A 22,301-nucleotide genomic window follows, 5' to 3' on the forward strand; every position below is an offset into this window, starting at 1 on the left:
GTCCCCGCGCCTTTGTGGACACGCTCATGGGTAGTGCGCCATGATGCATGCTCTGCAGCGGGCCTGCTGGTGGAGAGCTTTTGCTGGCACCGAGCTCTTCTCCTCGGTATGACCATTGGCTCCATCCTGGTTATCCTCCTGTTAGGTGTCATTCGAAAGGCGGGTCCTAAACTTGGCAGGAGCTTCTACTGAGAAGGGGCCCTTGAGCCTCGGGTGGGCTGTGTTTAAGTTCTTGGCGCTGGAATTACCTTTGTCTTGTGGCCTCTGTCGCTGGTGGTCTGTGTCTCCTCAGCAGGCTCACCGGCGGGGCTCCTGCCTGGCGCGTGTCAGCTGTGCGTCTGGGATGAAGCCCGGGTGGAAGTCGAGGGTGTGGATGAGGCACACAGGTCCTGAGGCAGGGCGGGAACTGGGGGTGGGCGAGACATGAGTGGGTCATGGAAGGATCTTTCTGGAAGTGAGTTAGTCACTGTGAACCCTGCAGAGGGGCCTAGCACCAACTTTAGGTCACAAAGGTGTGGAAGGCAGGTGGTGCTGGAGCCGACCCTGGCCAGCCCTTGGCTTGTGTCTGTGTGTGGCTGTGACCCTTGACTCTGGATTTCTAGGAAGCCGAAAAGGTTTGATGACCTCTTTCTGTCTTAAAGGGGGAGGTGAGGTAAAACCCCTCCTGAGAGGGACTTACCCGCTGTGGCCCCGCCCTGTGCAGAGGCCCCAGGTTTTGATGGTGCCGGCAGCCACGGGCCTCCTCGCCTCTGATTGCTCTGGCCCACTCCGAGGCCCTCACCTCCTGCAGGGCTTACTGTGACCTGGGCGGCTCCTCCTGTATCAAAGGATTGCTGGCAGTCAGAGCTCTTCAGTCACGTACATGATTTATATATTTCTTTCTTTTTTTGAGAAGGAGTTTTACTCTGTTGCCCAGCCTGGAGTGCAACGGTGCCATCTTGGCTCACCGCTACCTCCGCCTCCTGGGTTCAAGCGATTCTCCTGCCTCAACCTCCCGAGTAGCTGGGATTACAGGCATGCGCCACCACGCCCGGCTAATTTTGTATTTTTAGTAGAGACGGGGTTTCTCCATGTTAGCCTGGTCTTGAACTCCTGACCTCCAGTGATCTGCCCGCCTCGGCCTCCCAAAGTGCTGGGATTACAGGCGTGAGCCACTGCGCTCAACCAACCTAATTTATATTTCTTAAGGAATGGAAAGAGCACAGAGACCTGGATGTAGCAGTTTTTAAAAGCGAACGTACATTTGAAGTCACGACGTCTGTGTGTGAGTTTTTGGGGACACGGTTCAGCCTATAACAGGGGAAGTAAACCAGGTATAAAAATGTGTCAAGGTGAGTGGAACTAAGGGGAGAGAGCTGTGACGTGAAGCATCACGCAATAAAGAAATTCCTGCCTATTAGAAACAGAGGTGGGAACGGGACCGAGGCGGCGTGAGTATGCCCTGACCTCTGCAGCAGTGGCCCTCCTGCCGCTGTCTCCACGCGCCCTTCCCAGATCTTTTCAGTTCCCCAGCAGCGGCCCGGCGCCCCACCTGCCTTCTCTGTTCCAGAGGCGGGCTCTTCCTGGATGTGGACCCTCTCAGAATGGTTGGAAGCCCGGAACCCACAGGCTGCTTATCTTAGCAGAAGTCTTGAGGGCTCCTTTCCCCTCGGTCGCTGTGATGGAGGGAGCCTGTCCAGTCTCTGTGGCTTCGGTTCTTCAGGCTGCTGTTGTGTTGAGAGTGGCTCTGCCGCACTCAGCCTTGATAACTGGGTTTCATCCTCATTGTATTTTCTTATTTTTTATAGAGATGGGGTCTCCCTATGTTGCCCAGGCTGGTCTTGAACTCCTGGGCCCACGTGATCCTCCCTGCTTGGCCTCCCAGAGTGCAGGGATCCCAGGCGGGGTCCACTCTGGCCTTGTCCTCATTTTAAAGATGAGGGGACAGTAGAAGCACAGGGAAGGCACCTCTTCTTCTCTGAGCTGCACCTCCTCCACGGGCACCCATGCTTTCAAGGTACCAATGCTTCCAAGGGACGCACGCTGCCCATGCAGTGGCGGGTACAGCACAGTCCCACTGCTGAGTGGCTTGGCTGCAGCGAGTTCCCCGTCACCTGCCGTGCTCTCCTGCTGGCCATGGGGCAGGCATGGGGTGAAGGGGTTGCCTGTGGTGGCCACGGGGCCATGTGTGCTTTGAGCTTGGCGCTGTCATGCTACTCAGGGCATCCATCTCTATTCGGAGACAAGCACCTCACGGGCTGGCCAGACTGCTCACACCGCCTCCACCTCCGTAGGCTGAGGGAGCTGGGTCCCAGGGGAGGGTTGTGGGAGTGGCAGGAGACGTAGCAGTGTGTCTTGGGGGGGGTCACTGTTTCTTCCATCCCAGGGGCCTGCGGTGCATGGGCGGCCCCACTTTAAAACAAGGAATATGGAGCCTGTGGTTTCTTATTTAGAGGAAGCCACTCTTTGGCACCTGCACTTTTCCAGGGCAGGGTAAACTGGAACGTTGTCAGAATCGGGAGCAGTCATCACCTTGGGCCACGGAGAAACTCCACGGACACCCACTTTCTCCATCAGCCCTTCTGATCTGCCTTCGTACTGTGAACCAGGAGTATCTGAGATGGTCTCAGTCAGTGCAGGAAGTTTATTTTGCCAAGGTTGAGGACGTGCCCGTGATACAGCCTCAGGAGGCCCTGACAACAGGTGCCCGAGGTGGTCGGGGCACAGCTTGGTTTTATGCACCTCAGGGGGAGACATGAGGCGTCCCTACACGCAAGATGTACGTTCTGGAAAGGTGGGACAGCTGGAAGTGGGGTTGGGGGCTTCTGGATCATAGGTGGATAAGACAAATCGTTGCTTTCTGTTCAGCCTTTCACTGAATACATAATCCACGTGTGAGGGGGGCAGGGGAAGGGCCACGTGTGCCTTAGTCTGGCTCCGTGAAACAACAGGGCAGAGGAAGCAGTCAGATACGCGTTTGTCTCAGGGGAGCAGAGGGATGACTTTGGGATCTGTCCTTTGTCTGCACCTGTGAAGGTAAGCTGTCCATTCACATTGCCAGGGTGAAATCCCACACAACTGCTCTAGGGTAAAGATCTTGAGCCCCACAGGGAATTTCCTTGTGCACAAATTGTGAGGCAGATGTGTGGGGTTTTTTTTTTTTTTTGAGACATTGTCTCCTGTTGCCCAGGCTGGAGTCCAGTGGTGCAATCTCAGCTCGCAGCAACCTCCGCCTCCTGAGCTCACGTCAAGCGATCCTCCCAGCTCAGCCTCCTGAGTGGCTGCGACTGCAGGCGTGCGCCCCTGGGCCCAGCTGTAGCCACCTTCTTGAGGAATAAAACGGGAGGCAGGTGTGCCTGACACGGTTCCCAGCTTGCTTTCTCCTTTTAGCCGAGTGATTCTGGGGTCCTGAGATTCATTGTCCTGTCACAATACCTTGTTTCCCAAATTAGCAACCAAGGAGAGCGGTTATATTTGCCCCGGGGCTTTAGGGGGAAGTGCGACCCACCCTGTGTGGACCCCCAGCGGAACCAGAGGCAGCTCCAGAGACTGCTCCAGAGACGGCAGTGCCTTCCTGTCCACCCTGACCCAGGAGCCTCAGTGTCGAGCGAGGGGCACTGGCTGTTTCTTGAGGGTGGGAAGGAACACCTTTCAGCCTCCTGTGCAGGGTTTTTTTTTAAGCCAGGATTTCTGTTACCCAGGCAGGAGTGCAGTGGTGCGATCACAGCTCACTGCAGCCTCGAACTCCTAGGCTCAAGCAATCCTCCCAGCTCAGCCCCCGAGTAGCTGAGACTACAGGCGTACACCACTACACCTGGCTAATTTTTTCTCTTTTTTGTAGAGATGGGGTCTCACTATGTTGCCCAGGCTGGTCTCAAACTCTTGGGCCCAAGTGATCTTTAGCCTCCACTTTAGCTTCCCAAAGTGCTGGGACAGGTGTGAGCTGACACTTCCAGCCCTACTGTGCAGTTTTGTTTTTTCATTTTTTTTTTTTTTGAGACAAAGTCTTAATCTGTCACTTAGGCTGGAGTGCAGTGGTGCAATCACAGCTCATTGCGGCCTTGAATCTCCTGGGCTCAAGTAATTCTCCCACCTCAGCCTCCAGAGTGGCTGGGACTGTAGGCGTGCAACAGCGCACTGGGCTAATTTTTGTATTTTTTGTTTCTTTTTTGATAGAGATGGGGTCTGTCTTTTTTTGATAAGGAGTCTCGCTCTGTTGCCCAGCCTGGAGTGTAGTGGTGCAGTCTCGGCTCACTGCAACCTCTGCCTCCCAGGCTCAAGTGATTCTCATGCCTCAGCCTCCTGAGTAGCTGGGACTACAGGCACATGCCACCATACCCGGCTAATTTTTACATTTTTAGTAGAGACGGGGTCCTGTTGCCCAGACTGGTCTCAAACTTCTGACCTCAAGTGATCCGCCCACCTCGGCCTCTCAAAGTGCTGGGATTACAGGCATGAGCCACTGCGCCGGGCCGAGATGGGGTCTTTCTGTGTTGCCCAAGCTGATCTCGAAACTAAGCTGGTCTCAAACTCCTGGGCTTAGGTGGTGATCCTGCCTCAGCCTCCCAAAGTGCTGGGATGACAGGCGAGAGCCACTGCGCCAGCCTGTGCAGTGTTTTTAAAAGGATTGGTGTAACAGTTACTTGTGGGAACACATTGATGTGGTCTGGGCCCTTCCCCGCACGAGAGGACTGGTGGAATCCTCAGAACTGCAGGCATGTCGAGCGCCGGAAGCAGGGTCCTTGGGTCACCGACAGGCCAGCCTTCCAGGTCCTCCCGCACGTGGGACGCGGCGATGGGAGAGAGAAGAGGGTGGTGTGGCGGGGGCATCCTGAATCCCTCAAGGAGGTGTTGTGCGATAGCTGCGTGAGCTCTAGCAGGATGTTCGAGAGAATGTCCTGGGGGCTCTTTGCCATGGGAGAGGGTGTTGCTGTGGGAAGTGTGCTGAGTTGTGTGTTCCTTGGCCCTCTGCGTGGCGCCTGCTTCCAGGCTGTGCATGAGGCTGGCTTGTCCCATCCTGGGATGCTGGCAGGAGTGCGGGTCTGTGCATTCCCACATCTTGTGAGACACGTTTCTCAGCATCAGCAGCCCCAGCTCCTTCCTCCTCGTGGTCCTTCCTCATTGTGAGTGGGAGGCGGATGGGCCGGGGTGCAGGGTTTCTAAGAACACCTGCCTTAGTCTCTGTGGGGGTCCCAGGGTTCACGTGGCGGCCCTGTCAGCCCTGAACACGGAGAGCCACTGCCTGTGAGGCCCTGGGGGCATCTCTGGAGAGCCTGTCATGGCATGGAGCTCACCATGCAGTCTCCTGGGACCTTGACAGACTGCACCAGGCGCATCCTGCGCCAATTAAACCCGAACCTCGGGGCTGATCCCATTGTGGCCAGGAGGGAGATCGGATAATGCTGGGCCTGGGAGGGACTGGGAGGCCGAGTCCAAGGCTAGGGCCGTGGGGCGGTGCTTGTTCCGGTTCTCCTGCAGCCGGTCTGTCCGTCCTGCCTGCCGCGACTGCCCTCCAGCCACTTTCTCTTTTTTATTTTTTCTTGCTGGAAAGCTGTAGGAGGCCGTGGGGTGGGAAAGCTCCATCCACAGTGTCGGTTAGAACCTTGGAGGCAGTGGCTTCACCTGCCAGTGAGGTGGGGAACAGAGCCTCCAGCAGTGCCGGCATGTAGCTGGGGCGGCTGCAGCAGGAGGACGCCCAGAGCCTTGGCTCTGAACAGATAGAACCATCGAGGCCGAGTCGGGTAGTCCTGTTCAGACCAACTGTGTGTCCCTTTTGTCAGAGAGCTGATGACCCCTGCTGGCACATCTGCGTCCCAGCTGGGAGGCGGCCGCTCCCTGTCCCCGCCAGCAGTGCACCGTGCCCACCGGAGGCTCAGCGTGGGGGTTTGGAGCAGCAGCGCGCTGTGTGACTCCCCAGGTGATAAGGAGGTCCTCGTCTCCACCTTCGTCTTCCTTCCTCAAGTCACTTTTCCTGGCACCTCACTAGCCATGAGGTTTCATGGGAACCTTGGGGAGTCCCTTGTGTGCTTGGCCTGGGGGCACAGAACTGTGTCCGACCGCTGGGGCCAGAAGGGTTTACCGAGAGACCAGACCTGAGCAGCTGCTGTCGACCTGCCACGTGTGCCAGCCCCAGCCCTCCTCCAAAGTGAGTCGGGGGAGGGAGGCTTCTTGGGTGTTGCCAGGACCTGGCAGGGGGCGGAGCGGCTGAGCCGCGCAGGAGAGGATAGGGATGCAGGCGTATCCGCGGGAGCCAGGCTGCCCTGTGGCTGTGGCTGTGGCTGTGGAGCCTGCACCTTTCTCCCCCAGTCACTCCAGGGCTGCTCAGAGCCCGCAGCTGGCCAGCTCAGCAGCACGGGGTTAGGAGTGCAGCATCCATGCCTGCCCAGTGGCCTCAGCCTCTGAGGAGATGATGCAGGGAGCTTTGGATGCTGCAGGTGTCTTCAATATTCATTTTCAAAATATCAGTCTTAAGTCTCAGTGGGACCTTTTTCTAAACAGACGGTAAAAGCAGAACCTCTCCCAGAGCAGCTCCGAAGGAGGAGGCCGGACCTTGAGGGCGGGAAGCCCTGGCTGAGGCTGGACCCGAAGCCTGGCCCCCAGGCGATGCGATGGCAGCCCTGGCTGACCCACAGCTCTCTGAAAACGGGTCCTTGGACACCTACCTGCCCAGGGCCGTGTTTTCACCTGCGGACCAGGGGTGCCGGGGACAGCTGGGAGGCGGGGGTTCCCAACTGCAACTGAGCTGGAAGTGCGTAATTTCAAGTGGCAGCGAGACTGGGCTTCCCAGAGCCAGGATGAGCCAGGATGTGTGGGGTTACCCTGCCCCCATTTTCCCTCCCCATGGAGTGGGCGGGTGAGCAGCTCACGCTTGGCTCTGAAGCTCCTGGGCATTGGCGTGTGTGGCTGGGCCAGGCAGTGGGTGGCTCTTCTGGTGGCAGTCACAGAACTCATGCTGCATCACTGTGCCTGGGGAAGACTCAACAGCTATGGATATTTAGGGTCCAGTTCAGTGTGTCACACACCAGAAACTTTAAATTTTTTTCTCAAATGTTCTACATTAGTTGGCAAAGTATAATCTTCAAAGTCATGGCGGAGTATTGGGTGTAATCCTCCTGGAGGCAGGAACGGGCTTGGCACCGGCAGCTTCCGGTTGGCCCTTTGCTCCTGTGTGTGTGGGTCCCCTCATCTCTCCTCTCTCCCTCCAAGGTGGGACGTGGTACCCTGGGAGCACCTGTGCTGAGTCTCTCCTTGGTGTCCCAAGGCGCTGGGACGGCCCAGGGTCCACAGGTGTCACCGGGGCAGCCTGCTGATGCTTCTCGGCGATGCAGCCCCTTTGAGTTTCAGTGTCAGATCTGGAAGCCATGTTGCCACACAACAGCAAGTTCGCAGCACTGTCTCCATGTGTCCCGCTCTCCTGCCAGGGTCCACGCAGGTGGGAAACAGCTTGGTTTGCTGAGAAGCTGCGTCCTGGGTGTCCCTGTCCCAGAGCCCTCCTCACTCCCAGCCTGCAACTGGGGCCTGGTCAGGGGACCCTGGCATGTTTCCTCCTGCCGCGGGCACGCTCAGGAAGTGCTGTGTGTGCATGACGCCCGCGGGCACGGCCTGTGTGCTGGGTGCTGTTTTCCTTCACTCATGTCATAGAATCGCAGACAGCAGCCCTGCCACCTGTTCATTCTGCCCTGAGCACGTGGAGTTCCCAAGGGGAGAACTGGCCCCGGGCTAGGTGACCCCTCTCAGCTCAGCAGTTCGGCGTGATGCTGAGACGTGCGTGTTCTCCTGGTGCAGCCATCTCAGCAGGGACCCTGGGTCCCCTGGCAGGACGTGCGGGCTGGTGTTGACAATGGGTGTCGTAGGTGAAGCCTCACAGCCTGCATTTATGATGGATCGTTAAATGGTCCCCAAAATCACGTTTCTGTGTTCAAAGTGTGGGGAAATAGGATGGGGGTAGAAGGTGACATCTGAGGCCTGCGCCTCCTCTTGGGTTTGCTGAGTTCCAGAAACGACTGAGCCCTGTGGGCGCCGTGCTGCAGCTTTAGGGTTTTGTGAGCCTTGCCCTCCCCTCTGGGGACACACAGGCCCCAGGTTGCGAGTTGCCCAGGTCTTGGTATTCCTTGGAGATGAATTCTGCACTCGTGTGAGGGTCCTCCTTAGGCGAGCATCACCATCGTGGTCTCCAAGACCAGAGCCTGGCCCGAGGGGACAGCCTGAGAGCAGGTTCCTTCCTGACCTCAGAGCCAGTTCTCTCCGTAGTGGGTGAGTCACATTTGAGCTCCTGGGGCGGGCCCTGGGCCTGGCACTCAGCACTGGAAGTGGCGTGTTTAATTGGAGAAGCTCCTGAATGTCCGTCAATCTCTCAGTCCGTTGCGTTTCAGGCTTATTTCAATGGCTGAGTGCTCCTTAGTGCTTGTGGGGAAGTGAGGAGGACGAGGCCGCCTCTGGCATAAATGCCGTGCTGTGTCACGGGAGGGGTCTGCCTTGCTTTACATCTGTGCAGGGCTCGGGGCCCGAAGTGCTGGGTGCAACACGTTTTAGACACATTTTAGAGTTTGCAGAGGCACGAGGAATCCCACCAGCTACGGCCTCACACGCTTTGCTCCTGGAGCTGCCGCTGCCTCCCTCATATCCACACAGCGATTGTCACTCACACCTTCAGAGAATCACAGTGGAGATCATTCTGTGAATGTTGTTTTCTTATTTTTATTCCTCGTTTCCATCAGTGTTCAAAACATTTTTTCTGTATTTCTTTTTTTTTGAGATGGAGTCTCGCTCTGTCGCCCAGGCTGGAGTGCAGTGGTGTGATCTCGGCTCACTGCAAGCTCCGCCTCCCGGGTTCTCGCCATTCTCCTGCCTCAGCCTCCCGAGTAGCTGGGACTACAGGCGCCCGCCACCTCGCCCGGCTAATCTTTTGTATTTTTAGTAGAGACGGGGTTTCACTGTGTTAGCCAGGATGGTCTCGATCTCCCAACCTCGTGATCCGCCCGCCTCGGCCTTCCAAAGTGCTGGGATTACAGGCATGAGCCACCGCGCCTGGCCTATATATATATATGTATTTTTTTTTTTTTTTGAGGCGGAGTCTTGCTCTGTCGCCGGGACTGGAGTGCAGTGGCCGGATCTCAGCTCACTGCAAGCTCCGCCTCCCGGGTTTATACCATTCTCCTGCCTCAGCCTCCCGAGTAGCTGAGACTACAGGCGCCAGCCACCTCGCCCGGCTAGTTTTTGCATTTTTAGTAGAGACAGGGTTTCACCGTTTAGCCAGGATGGTCTCGATCTCCTGACCTCGTGATCCGCCGTCTCGGCCTCCCAAAGTGCTGGGATTACAGGCTTGAGCCACCGCGCCCGGCCTCTTTTTTTTTTTTTTTTTAATGCATGGCCTTCCAATGACTTTTTCTGTATTTCAAAAGATGAATAAAAGCACAACTTTTCAGAGCATTGAGGAGCCGGCCTGTCTTGGGTGTGTGTGTGTGGTGCCGGGCCAGAGCTGGAGCTGCACTGGAGTGGCCCTGCCTTGGGCGGAGCTGTGGCTCCCGTGGGCACCGCTGCTGCCGCCACAGATGTATTCCAGCACGAGGCGGAGCGGAGGTGTCTTCTGTGTATGGACTCTGAGGATGAAATCGCCAGCTGGACCCAGAGCCCCAGGGTGGCCCAGCTGGCTGATTCTGACAGTGAACTTGTCAGCCCTGGGCTGTGATTTCAGTGGGGCACTCTCGCTCTTGGAAGGGGCGTGTTGATGGTGCCAAAGCTGGTGGGACGGGAGCCGCTTCTTCCAGGAGAGAGAGAGGGGGTGATTTTCAGATGACTCTTTTCCCACTCTTGGAGCATTAAGTTCTGGCCCCAGTGGTGCCACTGAAGAAAGGCCTCTTTCTCCCCCTCAGAGATGACGCGTCTGTCCGGGAGATCGCTGGCTCCGGAGGGGCCGGCTGCCGCCCGCTCACGGCTGTCTCTCTCCCGCTGTGCTTGCAGGTGTGGCCGACGAGGACGCCCTCGCCGAGGAATGCATGCGGAGAGGCCAGAGCGCCCTGCCAGCCCAGCCTGCCAGCCTCCGCCCGCCGAAGCCGCCCCGGCCTGCCTCACTGCTCAGACATGCACCTCACGGTCTCTATGAGGAGGAGGGCGAGCAGGACCGACCTCGGGCACCCGGGCCCTGGGACCCCCTCGCGTCCGCAGCAGGTGTGCAAAGGGAGGCAGCGGAGGAGCAGGCGCGGAGTGAGGCTGCCCTGGGTGCCAGAGGACAGCGAGGACACAAACCGCGCCTGTGCTGCTGTGTTCTGACCTGAGCGGGTGGCGCGGGCGGCGCGGGAGGAGGTGTCTTTGCTCTGTTCCCCTCCCGCCCGCAGCCCCCACGCCACGGTGGCTCCGGGGCCCCCCCCGTTAAAACGGGGCCCCCGTGTCCTTTACACAGTGTGTTGCTCCGCAAAGGACGACAGAGCTGCCATAGCAGTGCGAGGTGCTGCTTTTACCGTAGACGTGCCTTTCCGTAGCTTTCAGCATAGAGCTTGAGGCCTGTGGCTTAGGCCAGGTGGTCTCGTGCTGGGGGGGGGTCTGCATCTGCTCCTGCCCCTCCGTCAGCTTCACCTTCTCGTGCCTTCTTCTGCACTGGGTGCAGAACAAAAGAGCCCCTCAAGTCAGACCTGCTTGTGAAGCGTAGTCTGCCCGCCCATCCGCCGTGGGGTTCTTGGCCGCCCTGCCCTCCACCCACCTCTTAGGGAGCCGGAGAGTCTCTGAAGTGAGTGCCCCGGAGAAGTTCTGGGTCCCCCTGAGGACGTGCTGTGCGTGTAGGCTTGGCCCTGACTACGTCCTAAAGCCCAGGGTCTGTTTAGTGTGAATTGTGCATCAGTTGGAAGTATTTGTGCCCCTTCTGGTTCTTACCACTGCACGCGGTGAGGGGACCCCAGCCGCTCCTGTCGTGCAGGAAGATAGGGGTGGCTGATCTCTGGGTTTGGGGGACCTCAGCGGACGTCGTGAGGTTACTTCTGTGGACTTGGGCCGAACAGCACTGTCTAAGCATGACATGAAAAGAAGGGGGGAGATCTCTCCTTTTCCCTTCATGGAACTTTCTATTGAAAAATTAGCCCCTTCCAGTCCTTGGATGAAACACAGTTGCTGGTTACGCTTCCGAGGAGGACGGAAGGTGCACCCCCAGCCATGAGAGCCTCAGGACGCAATGCCTGTGGGTGGGCCCAGCAGCCCCTCCAGCTGGCCGGCCGCCCACCCTGCTGTGCTCGACTTTGCCATGCGAGTCTGCGCTGTGTCACTGAGTGCCGAACAGAGGCAGTTGCAGGCTGCGTGCCTACCCAGAAAGAACTCCCCATGCACTGAGTGGGCGTGGGGGAGGCTCCCCAGGATCCCCTTCATTGAGTGGGCTTGGGGGAGGCTCCCCAGGATCCCTGCACTGAGCGGGCGTGGGGAAGGCTCCCAGGATCTGTTGTGCACTCCTGGTACTGAAGGGTCTGAGGGCGGCAGGGAGGGCGCACTGTTTGTCGATGGGTCTTTGCAAGGTGCGGGATAGAGCAGGGTCACAGCCGTAGTGTCCCTGAACCACTGGGGTTAGGAGGCCACCGGAAGCCTGGCCTGCGAGGGGCCTTGTGATTTCCCAGGCCCCAAGAATGTGGTGCACAGGTGCGAGCCGCCTGGAGGAGCCACCCAGCACAGGCCTGAGGCCACACCCGCATTTCAGCACTGGGCGGGTCTCCTCCTCCCAGCGACTGTGGCTGTGGGCGGGACGGATGTGGGCGGGCAGGCGCCCTTCTCCCCGCGCCTCACGGCTTTGCCAGTGTGTATCCTCGGCTTCCCTGCCACGCACCGTTTCTGACGGGGAAAGCCGGCTGACTGCTGAATCCCACACACATCCTTACAGCAGAGAGGCCAGTGATGGCTTTTGTTTCTGCCCGGATCCTCTTTGTGGAGCTTCCGTCCCAGAGCTTTTCCTCTCATTTGTATCCTTTTTTTTAATCGCTTCATGAGATCTTGAAGATACCAAAGTAACCATCGAAGATTTAAAGATGTGATTTTCATACAAATATATAATGAACACATGTCAGAGACTTGTACTTAAGTTCTTATTGAGAGATGACAGAGCTGACTCAATGGATGATTCAGGAAGCTGCTGCAGAGTTGGAGACAGAACTAGAGTGAAATTGCAAAGCAGGGTGGTTTCGGTCTCAGCAGAGGCCATTTGCGACTCACTCACCGGCTCCAGGGCGCTGGTGGGTGACAAGAGGCTGAGCAAGGCTCTGCCCCTGCAGGCTCACTCATTGTATCGGGATCAGAGCACCAGCACCACCAAATCGGAACAACTGTACATGCTTGCAGACAAGGGCATGTGCCAGTGTGGGCATGACAAAGTCACGCGGGTGCAGACCCCTTAGCTCCAGTCTGCTGGGTGTTCTGAACAGTGGACTTTGTAGCGATAACACAGGCTCCTGAGTCAGGATACTGGTTGTCTACATTTTTGTGTCACTGAATGTCTCTCTTTCCCTGAAGCCCCTTGTCACAGAAAACCCATGACTCTCGGCCAGGCCTCTGGGTGCCTGGAAGATCCCACTATCATCTTTTTGTGGGATTCCTGGGCAAGGTTCCTGAAAAAGGAATACACGGTGAGGAGACTGGCCACCCAGCAGTATTGATGGCCCCTGCTTTGGCCTCCAGCCGTCTGACTGGTCCCTGAATCGAGTAGGTCTTATTGGAGCTCCCAGGAGTGAGCGAGCTTCCACTCGTGGAGTCACAGCCGGGTGTGCAGCCCCCAGGCCTGGGCAGTTTTAGGGCATGATTTTTTTTGGGCTGGAAATGAGCTCTCACTTGAGATGCACCCCTCAAAATACGGAACGTACTACTACTGCAAGAATTTCCCCTCCTTATGTCTGGTGTGATTGACAACGGGGTGCAGCCAGTGGAAGCAGGAATGTTGGGGAGTACAGGGTATTGGGGGTGCTCCTATCCCGGTCAGCAGGGCGGCGGGTCGGCGGGGAGCGCCTGTCCCTGCTGCGTGGTGTGGGGTTCTCTGGCTGACATTTGCCGCTGTGTGGGGTCCTTAACCCCAGCACTCGCCCTGCCTTAGTTCAGAGGACAGAGGCACCGCCGGGAACCCACCCGATCCTAACTCAGGCTTTGGAAAGGACGAGTGAGATTTTGTGTTTATGAATTCCACACATACTATAGGAATATCAAGAACATGTAACTGTTAAAACAGGAAAAGTACAAGCCTGTAACCCCAGCACTTTGGGAGGCCGAGACGGGCGGATCACGAGGTCAGGAGATCGAGGCCATCCTGGCTAACACGGTGAAACCCCGTCTCTACTAAAAAAATACAAAAAACTAGCCGGGCGAGGTGGCGGGTGCCTGTAGTCCCAGCTACTTGGGAGGCTGAGGCAGGAGAATGGCGTAAACCTGGGAGGCGGAGCTTGCAGTGAGCTGAGGTCCGGCCACTGCACTCCAGCCTGGGTGACAGAGCGAGATTTCGTCTCAAAAAAAACAACAAAAAAAGGAAAAGTAAAATGACCGAACATGAAAGAAAGAATAAAACAGGTCCTTTACTTTTTTGACTGAGGAAAGCAGCCTGTCCCGGACTGCTGTGGAACGGAGTGCTGTGGAACGGAGCTCCAACTAAAGATTGGAATCTAACCCTGCCCTCAGCTTTCAACAGCTCCAAGTTTGTCTTTTTAATGAAACTAATTTGTGTATTTATACTTAAGGGTTTTCAACAGTTTCCAGAAGTCCTTTTCTATCAGGACGAATTTTTAAGTAGTCGCTGATGGGAGAGTGTGCCTCTGTGGTCTGTGCCCGAGGCTGGTGGTCCCACGAAGGTCTGGAGCCCACGAGCCGGTGCCCAAGGCCATGTCTGTGATTCGCAGGAGGTTCAGGTGACAGGAGGGCCTGCTCTGTTTTTCTCACTTCAATTTTGGACTTTTTTTTTTTTTTTTTGAGACTGTCTCGCGCTGTCACCCAGGCTGGCGTGCAGTGGCATGATCTCGGCTCACCGTAACCTCTGCCTCGCGGGTTCTAGTGATTTTCCTGCCTCACCTCCCGAGTCGCTGGGACTGCGGGCGCCCACCACCACATCTGGCTCATTTTTGTATTTTTAGTAGAGATGTGGTTTCTCCATGTTGGACTGGCTGGTCTCGAACTCCTGACCTCAGGTGATCCCCCTGCTTCAGCCTCCCAAAGTGTTGGGATTACAGGCGTGAGCCACCATGCCCAGCAATATTGGAGTCTTGAAGAATACCGGAAAGTGGTTTCTTTGTAGCGGACCCGCCCCTCCCCCACCATCCCCGGCAGCCCCAGGGCGGGTGAGGGTGTCTGCAGTGTGGTCCCCTCAGGCTCTCGTCCCTAACTCATAAAGGACCAGTGGCAGCAGTTGCTTTAAAGGAGCGCCTATTACTCCCGTTGTTCTGGGGTCTTGGTAAAGTTTGCTTTCCTGAAGCTGAGGAACCGCAGGCCGGGCTGACCGCCCCCCCCCACCCCGCCCCCATCCCACGGGGTCCCTTGGGTCCTGGGGCACGAGGATCCTCCGGGGGACACAGCCTCCGAGAGCCGGCTCTGCCCAGGCCGCGCACCAGTCAGGGGGCTCCCCGCGTGCTCCTCGGGACGGGGATCCCCTGGCTTCCTCCGGCTTCCTTTCCTTTCCTCTGCATTTTCCGCAGAGCCGCCTCCCTGCTTTGGAAGCAGGTCCTCAGCGGCACACATGCCCCTCTGTTCTTTCTTTCTTTCCGTAACTTAAGGCACATTTCCTAAAAACGCAGCATGGAACGCTTGGCGGTTCACAGAATGCACATCTTGTGCTGCTCCCTCGTAGGGCGGTTAGGACGCGCTAGGCTCTAGTGGAAAGCTGCGAAGGTGGCAGCCTCCGCTGTGCACAGGCCACAGGCGAGTGTGGTGTGGTGTGTGGCTGTGGGTGTCGACTGGATCTGCAGGCTTGTCCCCTCCCGTGGAGAGCTGTCGGGGTCTGGGCAGTGCTCAGTGGTGACAGCCACGGCACATTTGAAAGTCCACGTGTTTGCCCCACTGTGGTCCAGGACATGCGTGAGCCACACTCAGTGGACTTGCACCTGTGACATGCTGGTCAGCATGGCGGCCGTCAGCTGGGCGTGGAATGCATGTGGTTGGAGCCCGGCACTCGGCCCACCATGACTGTGATTCTCTGGGGCAAGTCCTGAGTGTGGGCAGGGCCGGAGGCCCCCGAGAGGGCTGTGAGCAGGCTCCTCCCAGTGAGGCACGATGCCACAATGTGAAGTTGTGTGTGTCTCTGGAGTGTTCTCCTGGCAGGTCGAGGGCCCGTGCGTGTGGGACCCACGCCCGCCCTGCCCGCTGCCGGCCATGTTCCCTGTGCCCCGTCATGTTGACAATTGTGGCCAAATTCAACATCAGGCCCGTTTCCTGCGCCCATGTTGGCACACACTGAGTCCAAGACAATTTCTGCAGAAATGAATCCAGAGGTGTTTATTTCTGGCACGTTGGATCAGATGTTCGGAGGGTGGGCGTCTTTCTCCCTGCGCTTCAGCTGGATCAGCCAGTGTCAGCCATTGGCTTTAGCAAAAGGAAAATGAAAGGTTAGTTTCCTCAAATAAGAAATGGGACTTTCCCACGCCGGATGGCACAGAGCCCGCAAACGTGAGGCCAGTCCACGCCAAGGCTTTGCCTGCAGAAAGGCTGCACCGTGGCCGGCTGGGGAAGCAGAGGAGACGCCCGTGGACACCCTCCCTGCAGCGGGGCGCAGCTTTGCGCAGGCCCAGTGTGCGTTCTGAAGGAGAGCCCGGGGCGGGGTTCCGGGACTGAGGTGCAGCCGTGCGCAGGGTGGGCTTCTAGCTCTGCTGCTGGGCGGAGCTTGGATAGGTGGGAGTCCGCACTTCTCTGCAGGCTGGCGAAGCTGTCTGGGTAGTGTGAGCGGTTCTCAACGTGCACCTTGGAAAGTCAGCTCCCGTTTTGAGGTTCAGGTGTGGCCAAGATAGACGACTTAATTTTGTTGCTTTTTGTTCTTAACATGGGGAAATATTTAGAAAACATGTTTGGCTCTTGCTGGGGAAGCAGTGCTGTTCCGCACCGTGTTTTACAAGCCGTGTTTCCTTAGGATTCAAAGAAGGTGGCAAGAGGAAGAAGCAGAAGCAGAGAGAGGAGTCGAAGAAGAAGAAGTCGACCAAAGGCAATCACTAGACCGGACTTGAGGCGCGCGGTGCACCCCGGACGCTGGCGCTCCCCCGTGCTCGGCGCGCGGTCGTGCACACGCGCTAGGTAGTGGCGTTGGGTCAGGACTGTCTCGAGGCCACACTCGCTCGGCAGGATTATGCCATCACGGATCAGTCAGAGCAGGGTCAGGAGACGGGGCTGACGGCACGGGTGGCGGGGATAGACTTTTGGGACGCGGCCGCGACTCTCTGCTTCTCTCCAGCGCTCAATCTGCTCGCTTTTTCCTCTCGTGCTTCCGGATCCTCTTCATTCTTTTCGGCTGCTCAACCACTCCGTGCTGCTGGAGTATTTCTAGCTTTAGAAGTACAGTAGGGCGCAGACAGCTAACTGAGTAACATTCATGAAATGAGGCTCTTTCCTGTGGCGGCGTAGCGTTTGGAATTAAAGTAATTCAGTGGAGTGTAACTTAGAGAATATCGCAAGTGACACATTGACTCCTGCACCTTTTCCTCAGAGCAATCCCGCCACACGAATAGAAGGCTGTCGTGAATCACATCAGATGTAAAATCATTCCTTCTGTTTACTCTTTTAATTTGCATCCTCTGCAGGTAGTCCAAATTCAACTTCAAATATGGTGTAGGTTTTGCTAGATTCCATTTTTTTTTTCCTCGGATTTTTGCTAATTGTTAGCAAAATTTTTTGCTCAGCGGCACCCTCCCTAGTGTCCATGGGTTAGGACCATGCTGGGGAAAACGGGCCGGTATTTACACACGCGCAAAACACCCAGAGACGGCACAAGGAGGTTGAACTAATGTTTCAGTTCGCGAACACTGACTCCTTAGGAAAGTCACTTCTAACTAGATGCGCCCACTTCCGGTCATTATTTCATTTGCATGATGTATTGCTGCTTCACTTTTTGTTTTTATTGAGCACGGAGTAGAATTCCAGGGCTGCCTTGACTTCTTCCCTGCACGCTCCCTCTCAGTGACTTTCCTTCCCTTTCACATGAGGATCTGCTGTTCATGTTCCTTTTTCCTTTGTCCTCTTGGACTTGAGGGCATTGTGAAAAGCTGTGATGTGATTTTAAAATGCCAGAAATTTTAATTTAGCAGTGTTGAAGCCGGGAAGCTTCTGATGCAATCCATGTAGCAGTGACCCAGGCTTGGGAGCCAGAAACAAGTGTGATCTGTGACGTTATTTAACACAACTGTTGCCAAAGAGTTGGCTTTGTTTATTTGGTTTTGATGGGGAGTGGAGTTGGTTTTGGTGGGGAGTGGAGTGGTATTTGATGCTTTCTGTGGACAGTGTAACCCTAAACACATCATGTATTTGGTGGGGAGTGGAGTGGTATTTGATGCTTTCTGTGGACAATGCAACCCTAAACACATCATGTATTTTAAGTGCCACCTACGTAAATAAAACATAAGCATATTGAATACAGCTTGCCTGCCGTCCTTTGTAGGCGCCAGTAAGTTGCACTGTTAAGACTGATTAAAAATGAAAGCAATTCTTCAGTATTACAATTATGAAGGACAAAGTGGTGTTTTGCGGGCAGAAGTGTTGCTTCTGAAATTCTTCACTGTAAGGTGAAAACGTGACTTTAAAGCTAACATCCCCAGCAGGGCGCGGTGGCTCACGCCTGTAATCCCAGCACTTTGGGAGGCTGAGGTGGGCAGATCACCTGAGGTCAGGAGTTCAAGACCAGCCTGGCCAACATGGTGAAACCCCATCTCTACTAAAAATACAGAAAATTAGCTGGGCATAGTGGTACGTGCCTATAATCCCAGCTACTTGGGAGGCTGAGGCAGGAGAATTGCTTGAACCCGGGAGGTGGAGGTTGCAGGGAGCCGAGTTCACACCACCGCACTCTAGCCTGGGGAACAGAGCGAGACGCTGTCTCAAAAAAAAAAAACACTTAACACCCCAGCGCACAGATGAGGTGGAAACGGCCTCTTACGAGGCGGAACGCACACTCGAGGTGGAAACTCCTGCAGCCTTGGCAGGAAACAGTGAGGGCGCCGAGAGGAAAACCTCGTCCGCTCGTCCTGGCTCTGCTGGCAACCAAGACGGGCCAGACATGCGCTCAGTGCTGAGGTCCTGGCGTCCAGCCTTCCTGGTGACTGAGGACGGCCGTGCAGTAAATCGCCTTGCAGGGGGGTTGGCGTCCGGCCTTCCTGGTGACTGTGGAAGGCGGTGCAGTAAATCGCCTTGCAGGGGGTTGGGTGGGGGGGTGTTTTTAAAACAAGATTAGTCCTTCTCAACTGCTCAGATCCCAGAATCTGCTGCTGAGATTGTGGCGAGGGAGGCAGGTGGTTCGACAGGTTTACAGGTGACTGTTGTGCCCTCGACCCTGCTCGCTTGACCCTCAGGGCGTCCCGGGAGCTGGCCAGACTTCCTCAGCAGGGACACAACAGAGCCTGGAGCACCTTCCAGACAAGCCAGGCCACACACAAGGCAGGCTCTTGGCAAAGCTGCCAGAGCCCCGTCTTCACACGGTCTGGCTACCAGGTCAACTCGTGTCACAGGTGGGTCCTCCCGTCACTGAGAGGGAGAGACCCTGGCCCCAGGAGGAGGAGGGAGCTAGTGTCCATGGAGCCTGGCAGGTGCCTGGTCAGCAGGTAGGTATCTGCTTCTAAGGTGAGGAGGGGTGCTGGGGTCTACCCGACCCCTGTGCCCAGCAGCCCCCTTTCCCTAGGGCGTGTTCAGGAGTGGAGTGCCATTGTGCAGACAGAGCCCGCGGCTGCTTATGCCAGCATCTGCTGAGGGGGTGGGGAGGGAGCCCGGGTCCTGGGTGTGCTCAGCAGCTGCTGAGATGATGGTAAGGGGGAGTGCGGCACCTGTCATCGTCACCTTTGTGACGTCCCAAGCACTGGGGGGCCCTGCGGGGGGTGGGGAAGGCAGTGAGGTGGTGGTGGGTGGGAGGCAGGGGGCTGTGGACGGTGCGGCAGGGACTGCAGTTGTGGGACTGGGGTGGGGAGTCCTGGGGGTGTCAGGACCACAATGTGGCCTCCTGGCCACCCCACTGCCAACCCCAGGGCCACCCTGTACACCATTCACCTTTGTCAGGGGCACGAAGGGCTGCAGAACCCACTTTCCCTAAGTAAATACATTTAAACATTCTGAAACATTCACACCCTAACCCTAACCTGGGGGTCCCGTGGGGGTCCCGTGTGCCTTCCCTCATGTGGGTTGCACAGCTGGAGACAGGATCAGAACCAGGACATGGCGCCGTCACCAGGGAGAGCTCTCTGCTCTTGTTCAGAGGCCTGGAAAAGTGGGACCATGACGTGAATAACCGGTAAACACATTTGCTTTTGTTTTTGTTTGTTTGTTTTTTTGAGATGGAGTCTCGCTCTGTCACCTAGGCGGGAGAGCCGTGGCACCATTATCACACCTCAGAAAACTGGTAATTCCCCCATGCCGGCTACTTCTCAGTCCATTTTCAGAAACTATTTAGTTGTATTCTTTTCTTTTTTGAGGCAGAGTCTCGCTTTGGCACCCAGGCTGGAGTGCGGTGGTTCAGTCATAGCACACAGTACCGTGACCTCCTGGGCTCAAGCAATCCTCCCACCTCAGCCTCCCAAGTCACTGGGGCTACAGATGTGCCACCATGCCTGGCTAATTTTTACATTTTCTATAGAGACAGGATTTCACCATATTGTCCAGTGACATGATCACGTCTCACTGCAGCCTCAGCCTCCCGGGGCCAAGCAGTCCTCCCACCTCAGCCTCCCAAGCAGCTAGACTACCGGCATGTGCCACCACACTCAGTTAAGCATCTGTTATTACTTGTTTTCTGTTTGTTTCCTCTTTTTTGGTTCTCTGTTCCTCCTATCCTGCCTTCATTTGAATTATGTTAATATTTTTTATAATTTCATTGCAATTGATACTTATTTGATATATAGAAAATAATAATATAATTTAAAAATTAAAAAAAGTTAAAAAAAAATTCAGAGCTCTTCAATCCTTTTTCTTTCTTTCTTTTTTTTTTTTGAGACAGAGTCTCGCTCTGTTGCCCAGGCTAAAGTAGAGTGGTGCGATCTTGGCTCACTGCAACCTCCGCCTCATGGTTCAAGCGATTCTCCTGTCTTAGCCTCCTGAGAAGCTGGGATTACAGGCATGCACCACCATGCGCAGCTAATTTTTGTATTTTCAGTAGAGACGGAGTTTTGCCATGTTGGCCAGGCTAGTCTCGAACTCCTGACCTCAGGTGATCCACGCGCCTTGGCCTCCCAGTGCTGGGATTACAGGGGTCAGCCTCCGCGCCTGACCCCATGGTTTTTCTTAGGCCATGACACTGGGATGTGTAAATCTTGAGATAATCCCTCTTGGTGTGGCTAAGTCAACAAGTCAGTAGACCCTTAGCTTCATTTATTTCCTTTTACTTTCAACGTCTAGGACTTAAAAAATGTTTGCTGTAAATGTGTTCGTGGTTCCAAAGCAAAATTCACAAACAAGGCACCCTCAGGGGAGCCCGGCTTCCGTGCCTGCCCCTCTCCCCAGCGGGCTTTCATTTCCATTTGTTTTTTAGCTTCCATTTCAATACATTAAACATAAACAAAAATTACTTTTATTTATAATTTAATTAGATAATATTTAAATAAACACGAAGTAATCCTTCACTCCTGCCTTTGCTTTTCCTTCCTGGGCGTCTGGAAGGCTGTGCGCCTCACCGGCAGTGCTGCTGCGTTCTGGACCTGCCCCTGCCCTCCCCGAGCTGCTCACCTGGATCCTCTGCCTCCTGTGATCTGAGAGGCATCGGGCCTAGAGGCCAGAGGACCTGCAGTCACACATCTTGGCCCAGCACAACCCGTGCGTGGGGCAGGAGATGCGGGCCCCTCCTCTGGTGTGGCGGGAGCCCCGTGTACACCTGGTGGTCCTGCTGGAGATGCTGAGTGCGGTCACCCTAGAGGTGCTGGGACCATGCTCCTCCAGGCTGTGGAGGGTCTCTCACCTCTGTGCTGGCCCTTCCACTCTCCGAGACTGGTAGCTTCATCTTCCACTGCCGTGCTGTCCAGTGGCATCTGGGGCCTGGAGTACCATTCGTGAGTGGCTGCAGAACACCGGCCTCCTCATCCTGTTACTCATCCTGCCTTTATCAGCTTGCTGTCTTCCGAAAAGAAGCCTTCCCGAGTCGAGCACGGTGGCTCATGCCTGTCATCCCAGCAGTTTGGGTGGCTGAGGCTGGAGGATCCCTTGAGCCCAGGAGTTCCAGACCAGCCTGGGCAACTGAGTGAGACCCTGCCTCTACAAAAAAAAAAACCATAAAAAAGTTAGCTGGGTGTGGTGGCACATGCCTGTAGCCCCAGCTACTCGGGGCTACAGGTGGTCGGAGGCTGAGGTGGGAGGACCGAGTACACCCAGCCTGATCACGACACTGTGCTCCAGCCTGGGCAACAGAGTGAGACCCTATCTAAAAAAAGAAAGTATTCCCTTATTGAGTGGACATTGGGTTATACTGAAATGCACCTTCTACCCCATATCAAAAGTATTAATTAACTGGAGTGCACTGAGGGTCAAGCCCCAAAAGAAAGCCACGTCACCAGGGAGCAGTCGAAGGAGCAGGTCACCGTCCGCTCGGAGAAGAGGCACTCACTTTATTAACTTTAAATGTTTTATTTCTAAATGTTGGGAGTAAAATCAACACACAGGGAACACATGATCGTTGGTAGAAAAAACAGAAATGCAGATATGAAAACATAAATGATCCTTACCACCCGGAGACCTTGTCTTGGTAAACACACCAGTCTGTGCCTTTGCCCAACTAGATGCTGGGAAAGACTTCACATCAGGAAACAGAGACCTCATGAATATTTTCGTGGCACAGAATTCCTTTGTATTGAGATGAATTGATCACAGCCAACTGCCGTCTCTGCAGGCTGACTTCCTGTGGCTGACTTCCTGTGGCTGACTTCCTGTGGGCTGACTTCCTGTGGCTAACTTCCTGTGGCTGAAATCCTATTTATTTTTTTGCTGCTTCTGGGGAGATTCTCGTTCCTATAGGGTCCCTTCCTGGACTTGTCTGTTGTCTTTGGGGCAGATTCCCAGAAGTGGGATGGCCATGTTAAAGGTCAGATGAGCGCTCATCCCTGCAAGCTCCTCCCCACCCACACTCATCCTCCCCATGACCCCTCATCCCCAGCAGTGCTCCTCCCCACAAGGTCCTCCCCACCCACACTCATCCTCCCCACGATCCCTCATCCCCA

General features: G+C 55.7%; 1 protein-coding gene across 3 annotated transcripts in view; it reads left to right on the forward strand.

Moving 5' to 3' along the window:
• The window catches only part of DNAJB6 (DnaJ heat shock protein family (Hsp40) member B6), an 80,659-nt gene extending 63,124 nt beyond the window's left edge, over nt 1–17,535 (forward strand). For 2 of the 3 annotated variants that reach the window (XM_023225525.1, XM_026449631.1), the window contains exons 9-10: nt 9,940–10,146; nt 16,040–17,535. In XM_023225525.1, the coding sequence (XP_023081293.1) occupies nt 9,940–10,146; nt 16,040–16,122 (290 nt within the window). In that variant the 3' untranslated portion in view covers nt 16,123–17,535. Of the gene's footprint in view, nt 1–9,939; nt 13,163–16,039 lie in introns of those variants that run through there. The other variant, XM_023225524.1, reaches the window with a different exon arrangement.
• Nucleotides 17,536–22,301: the final 4,766 nt, after the last annotated feature.

The sequence above is a fragment of the Piliocolobus tephrosceles genome, chromosome 8 (genome assembly GCF_002776525.5).
Source record: "Piliocolobus tephrosceles isolate RC106 chromosome 8, ASM277652v3, whole genome shotgun sequence".
NCBI classification, from domain to species: Eukaryota; Metazoa; Chordata; class Mammalia; order Primates; family Cercopithecidae; genus Piliocolobus; species Piliocolobus tephrosceles.